The sequence below is a fragment of the Phaseolus vulgaris genome, chromosome 4 (assembly GCF_000499845.2).
Source record: "Phaseolus vulgaris cultivar G19833 chromosome 4, P. vulgaris v2.0, whole genome shotgun sequence".
NCBI classification, from domain to species: Eukaryota; Viridiplantae; Streptophyta; class Magnoliopsida; order Fabales; family Fabaceae; genus Phaseolus; species Phaseolus vulgaris.
The window spans coordinates 9089005-9106629 of NC_023756.2; the positions used below are offsets into that span (position 1 = coordinate 9089005).

The 17625-nt window shown below is 29.2% G+C and overlaps 2 protein-coding genes across 2 annotated transcripts; both read right to left on the minus strand.

Annotated features, from left to right (window-relative positions):
• Positions 1-7341: 7341 nt before the first annotated feature.
• LOC137837195 (RHOMBOID-like protein 9, chloroplastic) lies at positions 7342-11947 on the minus strand. The gene is made up of 7 exons (XM_068646124.1): positions 11720-11947; positions 10233-10788; positions 9672-9882; positions 9373-9538; positions 8795-8965; positions 8222-8376; positions 7342-7821 (listed from the first exon to the last, which is right to left on the minus strand). Exons 2-7 carry the CDS (start codon positions 10768-10770, stop codon positions 7548-7550), a joined length of 1515 nt encoding a protein of 504 aa, XP_068502225.1. The 5' UTR covers positions 10771-10788; positions 11720-11947; the 3' UTR covers positions 7342-7547.
• A 3854-nt stretch (positions 11948-15801) lies between these two features.
• On the minus strand, positions 15802-17625 carry LOC137837196 (large ribosomal subunit protein eL30-like). Its single transcript, XM_068646125.1, has 5 exons — positions 17460-17625; positions 17259-17364; positions 16753-16854; positions 16040-16108; positions 15802-15956 (listed from the first exon to the last, which is right to left on the minus strand). The coding sequence occupies exons 1-5, from the start codon at positions 17478-17480 to the stop codon at positions 15916-15918; spliced, it is 339 nt and encodes a 112-aa protein (XP_068502226.1). The 5' UTR covers positions 17481-17625; the 3' UTR covers positions 15802-15915.

A 17625-nucleotide genomic window follows, 5' to 3' on the forward strand; every position in this document is an offset into this window, starting at 1 on the left:
GTGCCCAAATTTGAATTTCACAAACTTGAAAGGTTGTAATTTTTCATCATTTCTTACAAATATGGACAGTTTTATCTTTAAAATAGTAAAATATTAAAAAATAAATTTATCTATTTCTATAAAAAAAAATCAAAATTTATCTATTTCTAAAAATATCCTATTCTTTTACTGTTTGATTTTTTTTCCTTTTTTAATAAAAATAAAAAATAAAGGATTGTGTCCTAAAAATTAAAGGGTTGTATCCTTTGGATACAAATAGAATTGAAAATCATGGGAGATAGTGAAATATATAAAAGCAACTTCATCGATTGTGATATTAATAAAAGAGAAACGGATATTAAACTCTTTTTAATGTTATCATTTAAATTTATTTGAAATCATTTTAATGATAAGATTAAGCATTAATTGTATTCTTTTAATTGTTTTTTCTATTTTTAGGGTTATTTATATGATAAAAAATACAATAAATCTTCTTAATTTTAATAAAATACTTGTACATTTTTGTATTTTACTATTTTTTTTCATTTAACACAATCAGTAAATATGTTTTTAAATTTTACAGATTATAAAATATATAAGAGTATAATTAATGTCATTTTTGAACTTTATAAATAATAAATAAATAAAAACTCTCCAAAAATTAACACTTTCCAAATAATAACTTTTAATAGTGTCATTATTTCTTGAAAAAAATATAATAATAATTGTAACAACCTATATCACGATACTATACATCTATTCTGATGTATTATTATCCAACAGGTATATAAAACTAAAAATATTTCAAAAAATATATAATACATATCTATATAATTTTACAGCATAACTTTTAAATTTTTTAAACATTTTAAGTGTAACTGACCTTTGACTTCAATTTCAGTTTCAGAATATATAACTAATTAATTCTCTTAAAAACATTTAAAAGGAGATTTATTATGGATTCAACTTTATTAATAGAATCAAAATCATATTTTAAATTAATTATCACCTAATATCCATCAATTTATTCAACGGTCTCAAAATAAAAATTGTAACACTTAAATTTAGAGAAGTCCTAAATTGTTCTAAAGATAAATTTACAAACTAAATACATAACTATATATAACTATAGATCAAGATTTAACTATTAAACTTCTATCACTCTTTAAGTGATCAAACTTATTTCTAAAATTTTAATTACTTAAAATTGATTCTCACTTTATTATCATTTCATTTCTATGATTGAAAAAATTATTAGAATCATAATATTATATAAAAAAATATAGAAATAACTAAAAAAAGTTTATAAGAATGATAAGATTTAAAAATTAATAATTGATCATTTTTATATTTAATATAACTTAAAATTTACTATATTTTAAAGTGATTTTTATCAAACTATTAAAATTGTGTCACAATAATATTCTCTTTATTATTAATTATTAATTCTAATTAACGTTATTCTCTTTAAAATTGATTTGAAATTTAATATTGTCTTAAAAACATTTAAAATGTTTTTATGAGACGCTTCATTTAAGTATATTAAAAATAAATTAATTGATAGAAAAACTATAACATTCTCAAAATATACAAATTATTTTAGAAAAGGAACTAAATGAAAGTAATGTTTTTTACTCTATTCACAAAGTCTTTCATGCATTTGCAACTTATACCTGTTCGTTTACATCATATCATCAATGTAGTTCAATGACAAAAAAAATATAACGATAAACTATCAAAATAAAATTTTAAAATAAAAAAATATAAGTAAAAAATAATAATTAGATTAATTAGTTATATATATGATTTCATGTAATTTTTCCATCATATCATATAACATATATATCAGTTAATATCAATCGTGACAACCCAATTTCATAAAAATATAATCATAACGATCATATAGTTTCCCACATGATATTGGTTTATAAAAAAAATATTTAAAGTATAATAAATAAATATATATATATTAACATTTATTAATCAAGAATTTACTACCACAACATCATTCTAAAAATTATTTTTCTAAACTAAATAGGATAAACAAGTTCCTGTGAACAATATTTTAAAATTGTAAAAAAGTAACCAGATAATTTATAAATAAAATATTTCAGAGAAATTGGAGAAGCTAAAATATATATTATCCTCACTTTTTTTTTCAAAAGGGATGACTAAGTAAGTAGTCAAGGGATAATTAAAAAATATTGCAATTAATTATTAACTTGTACTGCGCAGAGATACAAATTCCTATTTGAAAAAATCTTGTATTTCTCATGTAATAGGTATACCATCTTTGCACGTGAAATTCAAAAAAAATAATGAAGTTAATATTTTCTCTATCCATTTTTGTAAAATATTGTTTTGAATTCTTACATCTCTTTAAAATGTTGTTGTTTACTTATCTCTTGGATTCATTATTATTTTTCAAATACTCTTTAATTATTTAAATTCATAAATGAAAATATAAGTTAAATTGTCTCTTTCTCTTTTCTAATCATACAAAATTTAAAAATTTAGTTTTAAAAAATAAAACTTTATTACTACTATTCTCTATATACTAATTATTTAAAGTATATTATAATTATAGAAAAAAATAACATTACTAGATAAATTAACAAATTTTATTAGTTAATGTGAACTAGTTATGAATTTCATATATTTAGGATAAAAAAATATTAAAATTAGGATGTTGCTTTTTTCTCATGCGTTTGAGTATGATTTTTTTTAATAAGCTCATGTTAAATATAAATTTTCATCTTGTAGCATTCCAATTACCTTATCAAATTTTTATTATGGCATTTAATATATAAATAAAGTTTACATGAGCATACTATTATATCATAAAATCATATCCTTTTATACAAGAATTTCCAACTAATTACATCATCAAACAAAACATAAAAAAAAATATTGAAAAATCATCATCTTGATGGAAAAAACACACGCAAAAGCAACACACCATCACGAATCAACTGCAGAAAAATAAACAACACAAGATTTAACGTGGTTCGGTCGCCAACTACAACCTACATCCACACTGGCAACTATTATTAGGTTTTCATAGTTACAAGTACAATGATCTCTTTAAATAGAGATAAATAGAGATAATAAAGGCACACAATGATTAAGTTCACTCACTAAAACATAGTGCCTACTCAGCCCAACCCAATTGGTCTTGACTTCTTACCCAACAATCTTCCACTTGAAGTCATGGAACAATGTTCACCCGCGCTTCAAACTGTGTACATGGTGTCTTGTCAGCCCAACCCAATTGGTCTTGACTTCATACCCAACAATCTCTCACTTGAAGTCACGGAACAATGTTCACCTGCTCTTCAACTGTGTACATGTAATTTTGTAATCTGTCGACGGAACTCAATGTTCCACCTCTAGTTGCCACCAGCCTTCTTAATCATTTTGAAGACTTCGTTAAAACTCCCTTGAGTTTCAACACGTCAATCACTGACCCGTTCTCTGTTCCTACCGACTCCCACTTACAGGAACTGTCGGATCTTGGAACAACCTGAGAACAAACACTCTCCATATTCAACAAGAAATTCTTTGGAGAAGTTTCAACCGCTGGAATACTGGTTCTCCCAACCCACTGTCGTCTAGTAACCTTAGCTGAAGCACAACTCGTGCTCCCACTGCCACAAGTACCTCTGACTGGTCTACCTGAACCTTTCCATGCTCGTTCATCCTGAATCTGACCTGTGGCTTTGGGTTTCTCTCTTGTAAAGACAACCCTCTTCTGCCCACGAGATTCTGTGAACCGGACTTTGTTTATCTTCTGAACTGGGATGGTCACTCCCTCATACACGGTAATCTGACTATATACAACGAACCTCTCTTTCTTCTGCAGGCCATGACAAGATTTCCCTTAACGACCTTCCACTGTTGATTGTCGAACTTCACTTTATGTCCCTGTTTGTCCAACTGCCTAATAGAAATCAAACTTTTCCTCAAGCTTGGAACAAATCTGACATACTTCAAAGTTCAGAAACCAATTGGTGTCTTCAACACTATATCACTCATGCCCGTAACATCAAGAGTTTTATTGTCTGCTAGTCTTACCTTTCCAAAGTCTCCAATAACTAAATTCTGCAATGCTTCAGAATCCATGACCCAGGAATCCACACTACTATCCGCGCAACAGACTAAAAGGTCCTCGTCCGTGGAGTCTTCTACAATGTTGACTTGTTTATCATTTGGGCATTGGTTCCTGAAATGCCACACCTCTTTCCAGTTCCAACATGTTACACTTGAACAATCCTGAGTCTTTGACTGACTCCTTCTTTTGTTTTTGCTCCCACTATCTCTGATGACATAACTCCTTCTTCGGACATCCTCGCCCAGAATGAGATCACGAATCTTCTCAAAAGTGAATCAATCCGCTGAACTAGTAACTGTCGTAACCGTTCCGGACCAACTATCAGGCAAAAACAATAGCAATAGTAAAGCTTGAACTTCATCATCGAACTTAATGCCCACTGACATAAGTCTGGCTAAGATCATATTGATGTGCTCAGTAACTGAACTCGCAAATCCTCAATTTGCATTTTCCACCAACTAAAATTTGTACCATCGAATTTTCAATTCGGAACCTCCCTTCTTCTGCCATCTCAAATGACTAGACGAGATACTCGGTACAACTAATTTCAGATCTTGGCAATCCTTTTTTTTTAAACAAGAACACAAAAATTGCACCACCCAAAATCACTCACCAAAAGACCTGGTCGCACTGCCTGGTCACCGCTATTGTGAAGCAGATCTGGGAGACTCCTCCTTGCACCACTGTGAAACCCTAAGCCTTGGGACGTTGTTGCAGCCCCCACGAAACCCTAGCTTTGGGACGCTGTTCTAGCCACTGCGAAACCCTAGCTTTTGGACGCTACTGCAGCCGCAATTTTCACGTCCCGTCGATTAATTTCTGCTGATCGGATCTCTGGTGTGTAAACAACCAAGGCTCTTGATACCACTTGATGGGAAAAACACACGCGGAAGCAACACACACAATCACGAATCAACTGCAGAAAAATAAACGACACAAGATTTAACGTGGTTCGGTCGCAACTGCAACCTACATCCACACGGGCAACTATTATTAGGTTTTCATTATGTCCTGTTGCACACCAGTTACAAGTACAATGATCTCTTTAAATAGAGATAAATAGAGATAATAAAGGAACACAATGATTAAGCTCGCTCACTAAAACATGGTGTCTACTCAGCCCAACCCAATTGGTACTGACTTCATACCTAACACATATTCACTCTGGTGTATCAAAACATGCAACATTCTATACTCACATATAACACACGATCATCGCAATTTATTTATTTATTTTAAATACCAACAAGAAAAGCAAAGGTAAGTTAGTGATTATTTAAACCTTCAATAAAAATTTAGATTTGAATCATCTTAATCACAATCACATGTATCATCACACTTCATTCATTCCAAATATACTAAATAACAAAGTGTATGTAAATATCTCATGTTTTGCATCACACATACCATAAATCTACTCACATAGTCCATTACCACTCACATTATAAATTAACTAACATCTACATATACACTTAACTCTACTTTCAGAAGACTCTGTATAGAAATTATCACACACAGACATGCACCTGTCATACTTTCCACTGTGAATCCACACAGTCATGCACATAATCATCTTAATATCAAATCACCTCATTTGATAGGGTAAATCCATATGATACACTACGATAAGTTATTTCAAACCTCATACTCAGTCATATGAACTTTTTCCGACTCTCACCACTTGATACTTTTCATCTATGTGATTACAAGATATAAGTAGAGTTAGGATTGTCCCTTTCATTAAGTACTCACAAATCAATATACCCTCCTGATAATTTCAACACGGTATTTTCTTTCATGAAAATGTATGTCTCGATTGTAATCCACATGATTCAGATTTCATCTCGTTCATCAACATACTACTCAATCACACAAAAGTTTATACTTTAAAAACTGTTAGAAAAATATCAACAATAAAACTTTACAAATTAATTGAATAAATTATTTTAAATACTTATGTTACACAAATTAAATTAAATATAGACTTTTGAAAGTTGTAATCACTTCCAATTGACAAAATGATAAAAAAAAATAAAGATTTAATCCAGTTTCATGACCTATAGAAAAGAAACAAAAGGTAGATAAACAAAATAACAAATATTGTCAAAATGGCTTGAGCCAATTCAAAGGGTTTAATCCCTTGGAAAATTGGTTGAGTGAATTTGAGACAGAAATTTCCTAAAAATTGAAATTTCATATCTGCTTAGCGCATGAATTTTTGTTGAGTGGATTTGGACAGAGCACCCCAAAGCTACATCTCGAGTACATTGAGCGCATGAAAAAATACGTTGAGCGCATGAAAAAATGTTGAGCGGATTTAGGACAAAGAGCACCCTAAAATCTCCACTCCAATTCATTGAACAAGCTTGGAGATCTAAATTTCCCATAATTTTGCATGTAAAGTATGCTATAAGCTTAGGGAAAACACGAATTCGTTTAGGCGATGAGTTGAGTGATTAAAAATCATCTTTCTAACAACTCAAGTATATTTTTCAAGTTGTATTTAAAATTAGTTGTAAAAATTCATAATTCATACCACAGTCATTTTAAATCATCAATCCAATTGTTTAACTTTCAATCCTTTTCATAAATTAACATTTATTGAAAAATAATATTAGCTTCCCTTATTTGAAAACTTGTTCTAGTACGCTCAGTAGTCTCACATTGACCCTTACAATACTATCTCAAATTCCTTGTGTTCGTCACAAGTGGACAAAACGAAATTTATCATGAGTTAAAAGTAATTTAAGCTCTATTTTATTTATTTGGTTAAACAAGAGTTCAATTGAAATGTGAAAAGGAAAAGGCATAAATATGATTTTTCTAAGTTTGGAATTGTGTTTTTAAATATGTTATAACAAATTGTGAGATGATTATAAGCTCTATGGAAAATCATCATTATCTGGAGTAATGGATTACAAATGTTTAATAATCTATCACATTACTGCAATTTTATGGTAGAGATTAACAAAATGAACGATTACACAGGAGGTATGAACAATTTTATATAATAATCTATCACTTTATCAACAATTATCTCAATGAAGGGAAAGAGAAAAATAACTCTGAAACTTTGGAACAATCGGTGGAAACTGAGGTATGCGCTATCAGCATCACTGAGAGAGAAAAGTTATACATAAAGCTGATTTACAATAAAAGGGACCAAACTATAGCACATTTTAACATCTCAAAGAGAGTGCAGTTTTCTTAAATTGGAGGAAAATAACTTTGTATTTTAAGCATCTATCAAGTATGGGAATTGTAATACTTTTGAAAATATTATTGAAAGTAACCCTAAAATATTCTTATACAACTATCTTAGTGATAAGTGCTTCTCTTGCACTTCCCACTTTTTACTTCCTTTTTTACAATATACATGTCTTTGTAGGGCAATTGCCAGTACCTTCCTACAAGGTAAATCTGGTTCAGAAACCTTGTGAGTTGATCACATGTTGCATCAGCCAAATAACAACATATATTGAAGGGCATCAATAGCTGCTGCATTGACAGATGCAAGTGCATTTGGTGGGGGCTCCATGAACAAAAGGAATGAGCTAAGAACAATGATGAATATGGTGAATATGAATACTGATTTGCAAGAATCACCTTGTTTTCTAACAAGTTTGAGTCCTTCTTCTTGACTAGTTCCTGATGATGTATCATTCAACTGAAGTATTGGACTAGTTAAAAAGCCATAGGCCATGCCTGAGAAGGCTGCTCCAAAGTGTGACCTACAAATCACCCAACCACCAAATAAAGGTTTCCATGAATAACAATTTATTGTGCTACAATTTAAATTTTTGCAATATAGTTTCTTGTTTTCTCCATTCCCCTATTTTGGGAAGATCTCAAAACAAGTTTTTCAATTTATGTATCAAGTGAAGTTTGGTTGGGACCAAGGTGATCAGGATCATACAATGACTTATCCTATTTAGGGCTGTTGTGCTTATTTTTGACATATCAAGCTTAATTATTTCAGTTAGCCTTGATTGAAAAGAGAGATTGCTCTCATATCCTGTGAGATTCAAATCATTTACATGTATGCCACTTCCTTTTGATGTTAAATTCTTTTCATGTTTTTATTGAGTTTCATGACTAAACTACTTCTCTGAATAACAATGCATCACATACCATTCATCAATTGGACCAAAGTGGCTTAATATGAACATAAGAGCTGTAATAATAACTGCCTTCTGGAACAGGCTCTCTGAAGCAGCACTTGCAATAACACCTTTGTTTTGAATTTGATACATGAGCCAAGCACCAATTATTGCAAATACAGGACCCTGAGTACAAGTTTAAGTTAGCAAGAGAGCTAAAGCAACCAAAGGAGATCAATCAGAAAGAAAAGTAAAAAAGTTAATCCAACTTCACTAATCAATCTAGAAGATTTTCAAAAGGTTTGACATTATATATACTTAATTTAACCAAATGATTCTCACTTGATTTCTATCAAACCCTTAGAGCATGTGCAAATACAAAGCCATTATAATAGGTATTTGGGATTAATCAAATTCATGCAGCATCCTTGTTGACAAACGTTAGTTATGAGTGAACAACAAAATCTTACTTGGTATTATAATTTACATCAACAAATAATTCTCTACAACTCATATTAATTGAAAATTAAATATTATAGCGTAGTCATCAGAAAAAATGTTCAACCAAAAGAACCATGGTTTAGAATTGTGACATGGTACTTACAGTTCCACCAACAGTGGGATCTGGTGTATGTAGAAAACTTGTGAAGTTGCAAGCAACTCCACCCAATATGTAGATCAAGAAAAACGTAAATGAACCATAGCCTTTGCAAACTTGAGGCCCAAATGTTACAAGGGCCCAACAACTGAGAGCCATGTGGAACATTCCTGCATGCTGCATATACAAATTTTCTAAGATGCATGCTTAAGAAACATAGTTTCAGTGAGATTAATTTAGCATGTGGTATTAAAATAAGTCTCTTACACAATAGACAGAGGACACTTTTTCACTTTATTTTGCTAAGTGTTCTAGATATCAAGATTTCGTGTTTGATGCATGATGTACACCGATACTAATCATGATTGTTATAGTAGTTTTAAGCAATGAGTTCCATTGTTTTCATGCAGGAAGTGCATTCTAGATTGTAATGGCTAAGACAAAATAAAAGTTTAAAAAGTTTCATATATTCTTAGTCTCAATAAGTTTGAAAAATGTTTTACATGTGATTTTGCAAAATGATGAGGAATGTCATGTAACATATCTGCAGAATGGAAACACGGACCCAATTCTCAATCTTGTACCAGAAACATTGGTGTTATAAGCCTCCACCATTCTCCAACCACGATCAAATGGTTTATCTTTGCTCCATACAGTAGTGGAATCGAAAACAGCTCTAAATCAGAAGTTCTTATTGGACTTGCTATTTCAAATAGAAACACAGCAATGTTTATAGAAACCAATATGCCACTGCACCCAGATGAAGGATTAAAGAAAGTTATTTATAATATCACAAACAATTCATGTGAGGCAAGTTAGTATGATAGCTTCAAGAATAGCCAATGAAAGAATAAAACAAGAACTTTGAAAGAGCAGGACTTACATTAGGTAGAGATTGGAGGTTTCAATATGCTGCAATAAATCAGTAGTAGACCTTGGACCATGTACATCTTTTAGTCTTCTTATTCCCACAAAAGCATTTTGTTTCCTGAAGTGTGATCTTCCAGTGTCTTTGCTCACAGATTGTTTTGGTGCTAAATTTTCTTCCCTACTATTCTCAACATGATATGACATGCGAGATTCTTGGTTTGCCCCTGCATATAAAAATACTAACCCATTCATCTTTGAAACAAACTTGTCCTTTTATCAGTTAGAACAAGGTTTAAGTAGTTGGGATTTGTTAAGACCAAGTCAGCTAGAATAGAACAAGAGAAGGATCATCAAGGTTGGAGTGTGTAGTTTATGCATTGACAATGTAAGGGGCTTTTATACTATTATCTAATGATATAATCACAAACCACTATGTACTAAAAGTTTGCTCACTTTTATAATCACTCTTAAAAATCACACCAATCATGATTTCTGATTATTTACTAGTAGCAGTGCACAAAAATTACACTCTAAATGAAAAGACACCACATCACTAGAAGTAATTACACTTTACCATGATTTAGTTTGCCAAGATACTCATCAAGAGACTCTATTACAGTTTTTGATGTAGTTTGACACTCTGCTTGATGCACCTGTATCACCTTGTGTGATGAATCAAATGTACGCAATTTTGCATCATCTTGGAGTTTTCCAAAGTAAGAATCTAATGACCTTAGTTGCTTCTCAGTTGGGCTAGAATCTGCTGAGCACCAAACTCTGAAAAGATTTTCTTTCTTTGAATAACATCCCTGAATGAGGCTTAGGTAATTGTCTGTAACACAAAGTCTTGTCACATTCTTATGCAAAGAACCTTTCTCATGAAGTGTGCACCTGGGTACATTCCTCTCTTTGGTGTTTGATTTTGTGAGGAGATTGTTGACTTTGTTCCATGGTTGGCAACTCCTGCAAATTTGACCAGGAATTGAAAAGATGGACCTCTTCATATTATCACACTCATACATGAACCTCTTCTCACTCTGCCTCATTGTATTTTGGGTTGGCAAAGTTTTGTCCTTGTAGGGCGTTTTGTAAAACATAGGAAATGCTGCCATGAAAACCTGAAAGTAAACCTGAAGAAAGAAAAGGATAATCAACATCTAAAGGAAGAAAGCAAGTGAAAACAAATAATCACTAGAGTAAATAGCATGTTTAAAGGATTTTTACACTCATCTATTCACTATGCATAATTGTTTGTTAACTTTTGCAATATTATTAAAAGCCAACCATAATTGTAGGTTGAATGTAAAGCTTTTTTACATAGAAAAATTAATCTCCTTTTAGAATTATTTATGGGGATATAGGAGATTTTACACTAATGAATCATGAGAACCCATATAAAAAATAAAAGTACTATCACTAACTCAAAACACTAACATTAAAACCTTAAAGCAATGAGTTTGTGGATTTTTTTATACATTGTTCAACTTTCTTATTTCTGACTCAAACTCACACTTGTAATCTAACAACTTTAGCTCAAGCAAGCAACATCGAAACTCACAAATAGCATGAAATGAAATCCACCTTACTGGGTCTGCAATCACACAATTTTTTTTGAAGAAAAAAACAATTTATTTCAGACTTATTGGGTCCTTGTTCTTACAAAAAGGTTTGCTCAGAGCATGAACAGTGGATGAGGAGAATAACCTATTCACCTTGAACCACATACACCTTTGTCAGACTATCAACACTTTTACATATCCCCAAATATCTACTGTTGTATCATAATAGAAAGTGGTAAATATATTTTCATTCAATCATTTCTTCATTTATATTTCAAACTATGCACAAAAACTACCTTATGCAATCAAAGATATCAATAGTTTCTTTCTGTAGCAAACAGAAAAACATAAATCCCTTTAAGGCCTTGTTTTTATCGTTAGAACACTCATTAACAAATTGAAATGGTGAAGAAAGAAACAAAGGCGACCAAAGTTCAACAATAATGGTTATAGAATGAAGAAACTGAAATGCAAAAAAATGAAGGTTTGGACTTGGTTGTACCTGTTAAGATACTACAATGCAGAAAAATTGTTTAATTCTCACTCATCTTAGCTTCTTGAGAACTGCAAAAGAAATCATGTGAAATTTGTTACTTGATATGAATTCCATTAATGGCATATGGTAATAGGTTCATGGTAGTTGCAAATTGCACAGACAATGATCTACAATGACAGCTAATTCTGTTTCACTGTGCCTTATCTGTGTTCAGCCATTCATGGTTTGAAACATGAGATATGCAATATTTGTTAGCCAATAAATGCAAAGGATTTGGGTGGACCCACTTGCCAGTTTGGTCATTCTCACACGTTGCATGCTTAAGCACCTCAAACTTCAATCATGGAAAATCTGTGGCTTACAACTTCTTAATGGGGAAATGAATTGTGATGCAGAGGAATCAAAACCAAAATATCTAAAACAAGTAGATGATTCAAATATCTAAAACAAGTAGATGATTCAAATTTTCAAAACAAAAAAAATTCCCATATGAAAAGGATGAGTTTGTTTGTGTTGATTGAACTTTTTTTAATGAAACAACCTAATTTTAATTTTTTTTATGTCATTGTGTAAAATAAGTAACTTTTTTTTTTGTTTTTTAATGAGTAAATTATATCTCATTCTTTACAAAATAATTGCTTTAATTTTTAAAAATATTTATTTTATGACTCGAAATTTATATTTGATATACATAATATATCAATATATTTGTTTTTTCAGTTATGGGTGTTGGAGATTTTTTTTATTTTTAAATAATTCTTGTAAATTTTATTTATTTATATTAGTTTTTTAATTATTTTGTGTTAATACTGTAATATGACCAATTTTGTGTTTCTATTGTATAATATATGAAAAATTGGAATTAGTGTTTTGCTATTTTTTTTCAAACGAACTAACTCAAAACGAATGAAATATTATAAAAATTTAAAACACACAAAAGAATATTACCAGAACTAGAATGAAAGAGCAAAAGTACAAAAACAATTACAACTATCATTTCAATTTTCTTTACGCACTTAACAAAAAACAGTACGGACAGAAGAGTTTAAATTCAATATATAAAATTCACTAAATTCCCTTTAAAATTGGTGATTACTCATTAACATGTAAAATATATATGAACCTCTGATCTAAACATTTTTTTTATCCAAAATATTTTGATGGCTTCGGTTAATTATTTGAAATGTCAAACTATGTTAACATTTTTTTATCTCTAATATAGTTTTTATATTAGAAAAACAAATATGTATAGTTATAAAGTGAATCTGAATATAAATATATAATTTCTCTTGAATTGTTTATACAAGATAATTCTAGTCATAAGAGAAAATTAGAAAAATCTAAATCTAAATAAAGAAAGAAATTATTGTTAAAAATATGAGAGCAAATTGAAGTGGGATTTGCTTGCTTCCTTTATGTAATATTACATTTGTATTTTTTTTTTACTTTCAAAAACAAAAAATCTTAAGAATTCATATTTTTAATAAGAGTAGCATGTTAAGACAATTGTCTTATAACAGTTAGGCAATTGCTTCCTGCAGCACATGATTACAACAATTCCAGACGAAAATGTCCTTTAAGAAATGAGATACATATAAAATTATATTTCAAATTACATTTGAGACTTTCTTTTTCTAAATACAATAAACTCTTCCGAATCTATTTTTTTAAATGTATTATTTTTAGTTTTGGATTTTCTTATCCAGAATGAATTTATTTTTAGAATGTATTATTTTTTTCAATTTTAAATTTTCATTTTTAAAATAAAAGATATTTGAAAATTTTATTGACAGCAGGTTAAAAAATGTTGGGTGTAGAAAGTCTTTGGTTAACAGTTAAGAAAAAATATGTTTTGATAATCCATCAGTCACTTCACAATCCACTTTTAATTAATCTTAATATGATTATTAAAAAAAATTGCCGATAAAAAAAAGGTGGTGCAAAAATTTATTAAATATAATTTAAACAATTTTAATCGAGTCTTTATTAAAATTCATATTTATTTATTTTTATATTTTTAATTAATTTGAATTTTGTCATTAGTTAAAGTGATATAAGTGATACTTTACATAGTCAGGATTTTTTTGCATATATCTACATGTAAAATAAAAAAATACAATTTTAATTGATATCTAATATTAATTATTTTAATTTTAAATTAGTCTTTTGATTAATTTAGAATATAAAATAAAAATAATTAATGTTAAATATTAATTTATAAATTAGTTTATAATTTTTTATTAATAATAAAAATTATATTGTATAATAATATTTTTATTATTATAAAATAGTATATAATTTTATTAATTAATTAATTATATTTTATTTTATTTTTATTTAATAATTTCTATGTAGTAAATCCACAAAATAATAAGTAGTTTACATGATAAATTGAATGAGTTAGTAACGTTACACATTAAGTGAAATATTATAATTAATTAATTATAAAGTATTGATAAAAAATTGTAGCTTAAAACATTGAAAGTTTTTTAAGGAAAAAAAAAAGTTTTTTTAGTGCATGCATGAGAAATATTTTGTTAAGGAAAGAATTTTGTAATAAATTATTTCAAAATCTTAGTTTAAATTTTTGAAGTATCTAAAAAAATATTAAGAACATTAAAAGGATAAATTCAAAATAATAATGTTCGATAAACTAATAAAGGAAACACAAATTTTATAAATATTTAATTGTTGAAATTAATATTTAATTAATAGTAATATTTTAAATTTGTTCATACATTAATTTTAATTTTATTCTGTTGGCATCTCTAAACTAAAATTTGATATTATTATAAGTAAAACCACGAGATATTTTGAATAAGATTATTAAATAATTTGAGTATATAAATAAATTAGAATAAGGAATGAATATCGAGAAAAAAAATGTTAATAATACAGTTTTTAAATGAAATTATTCAGAAAAAAAAAGATTGATTTGGTAGAATAATTCAACTATTTTTTTAGTTTTATGTTATTGTAATATGTCACATAATAGTATATATTACATAATAGTAATATGTTATTTAGATTGATTAAAGCTGTAGCTTTTTTTAATGTGTTATGTAATAACTTGGTTTAATAATAAATATTATAGTTATTTTGTGTCATTTTAACTTATTTTATGTGCAAAATACCGTGGCTAATGTTCTTTTAAGAAAATACACTTCACTTAATAATCTTGAATAAGACACTTTGTATAAAAATGAGGATGATTTTCAAAAAAATATTTTTGAAGTGCTCTAGGTTATATAAAAAAATATTTTAAATTAAAAATATTTCTTTTAAAATATAACAGATTTTGTATTCATAAGTGATTTTGAGATATGTAATTATTTTGAGATATGCAACCATAACTATATATATTTATGTACACTAAATATGTTAAAGTTAATTTTTTTTTAACATAAATATGTTTTTTTTATAGTTGATTAAAAAAATTTTGTTCTTATTTTAATAATCATAATAAAAATTTATACAATAAATTTAAATTATTAAAAAATTAATATATTTTTTCTAGATTAATAAAATTGTCAAAAATTTAATAAATACTTTTTAAATTTATACTAAACCAATAAGTGTTATGCCGACACAAATACACCATTTAATCGATTTTGAGAAGAAAAACTTATAGAATTTAGGGTTGAAACCCTACTACATTACATAAATATTTCATTAGTCAAATGTTCGAAAACATACTTAAATACTTGTGAAAAATGCATTTAATGGAAAACGCTAAGTATAAAATTTAACTCCATTGACTTTACATTTTTTATCTCTAATTTAATATCTCAAATGGACATTTGAGGCTTCCAATTCCTGCTTCCAATTTAATAAGTGTGAAATGATAAAAATATTTATTTTATTTTTTAATGAAAATGAAAGACATATTTAATCCTTAAATAAATTATGTGATAAAAACTAAACCATATGTTTAACTTTATAAAAATAAAAAAGGACAGATTGAACCATTATATGCTGGTCTGGTCTAGGAATTGTTTAGGTATTTAAAGGAAAATGCTGAACCAAAATGGATTGTGAAACAAACACGAGAAGAAAAAATTACGTAGACAATTTCTAAAAAGCTCAAATACCCAAATAGTTCTGCCTATATTAAACTTTCTTCAAGACATGTCTGAAAAAACAGGAACAAATATCAAACAATCAAAAGTTTTAAGGACAAAAAAAGAGGAGTTGATACAACTCTACTGCTCGGTGGGCATTGTCTTGATAATATCGGAATCACCTGAAAATAATAACTAAGTTAGAAAACAAGGTGCATACAATTAGTTCCAAATATGAATTGATTTAGTAGTAACTACACAGTACCAGGATCAACAATGCTAAGGCAGCAAACTCTGTAATATTTCCCACATGCGGTGCCCAAATCCACGTTGTCTACAGAAACAAGAACAGTTTGAATTGGAAGGTTAATAAAGAGAAATATGATTGTTTTGCTTAGAAGGAATTCAGCATGTCTATGTACTGAAACTTTGGTGACAGCTGAGAAGGAATAATAATATACAAGATTTTGCAGTCTTTTGACAGATACATTTCACATGAGGTAGGATGGGACTTGTATGGCAGAAACCATGACAATTCATCCACAAAGGAAACATAATTTAAACAAGATGTAGTCAAATACCCCAGTACAATAGGATTCACATATACAGATGACATTTCACCATATGAAACCAAAACTATCTCTGCTTTGAACTTAACAAAGCAATTTAAGATTAATAATAACATTATCAAGCTCAAGTTACCAAAACTAGCCTACAAATTGGGGCTTCATGTGTGTGTGTATATATGTATAGAGAGAGTGATAGAACACATGTGAGCTAAACTACAATGAATGAGGAATCCTAATAATCGAACATAAGGAAAAGAAAGCTTGAAGCAAGCATCTCAGCCCAAGTAGACACACTAGGATTATGTTTCTCACATCCCATTCAGTGCCCACCAACATACAAAATATCCCTTGTCTAGATGCTTATAAATTATCATACGATGGCACATAAATTGTTTAGATTAGAACTTACTCCCGTTGTAATGGTGAACTCCAACCTTGGCCAACATAGCATAGTACTCAATTTCAGACTTCCTCAATGGTGGGCAATTGTTGGCAATAATAATCAATTTCCCTGCAAAAAATTATATGAAATGTCAAAACAAAACTTGTATACAGTTAGCAAATTATCCAATGCACTACCAAAATCAGGAACAGATAATAAAATAAGTCATAAACTTTTTGGATCTCCAGCATAGAGAGCGAAATCCTCAAAGTAATTCCGCCACCCTAACGATTTGAAATTTGAACGTGCACAAGACCGGATTTCCTAAACCCTAAGAAAACAATTTCAACCCCTAAAACCCAAGAGTGCAGAACAAACACATCCAAATTTTATTCAAATTGCAAAATTAAAAAAATCAAATTTTCAGCACAACCCATTAATTCAATTCAACTAATAAATATTATTTATGGAACAACAACTATGTCAGATCGTATGGATCAAATGGGAATTCAAAAGAAAAACTAGAATAATACCTTTGGAGCTCCTGAGGGATTTGAGAACCGTCTTATAACCCAAAGTATATTTCCCACTCTTCATCACAAGAGCGAGCCTGTTGTTGATACTCTCATGAGTCTTCTTCTGCAGAAAAAACAAAAAGAAATCAGATACCATTAACAAAATAAATAATTATTATAATGGATGATAGAGAGGAAAAACATGGTGTGAGATATTACAGTCTTCTTGGCAGCAACCATGGTGGCGTTGGAATTCTCGGAAGAGCCTAATAGTGGTCTGAATTTGCCCTAAGGAAGAAACCCTAATTTTTTGGAGGCAGAGACTTTGATATATAGTGTATGCTAGGGTTTAGAACTTGAACGGTGTCGTTTGGGATGTGAGCGC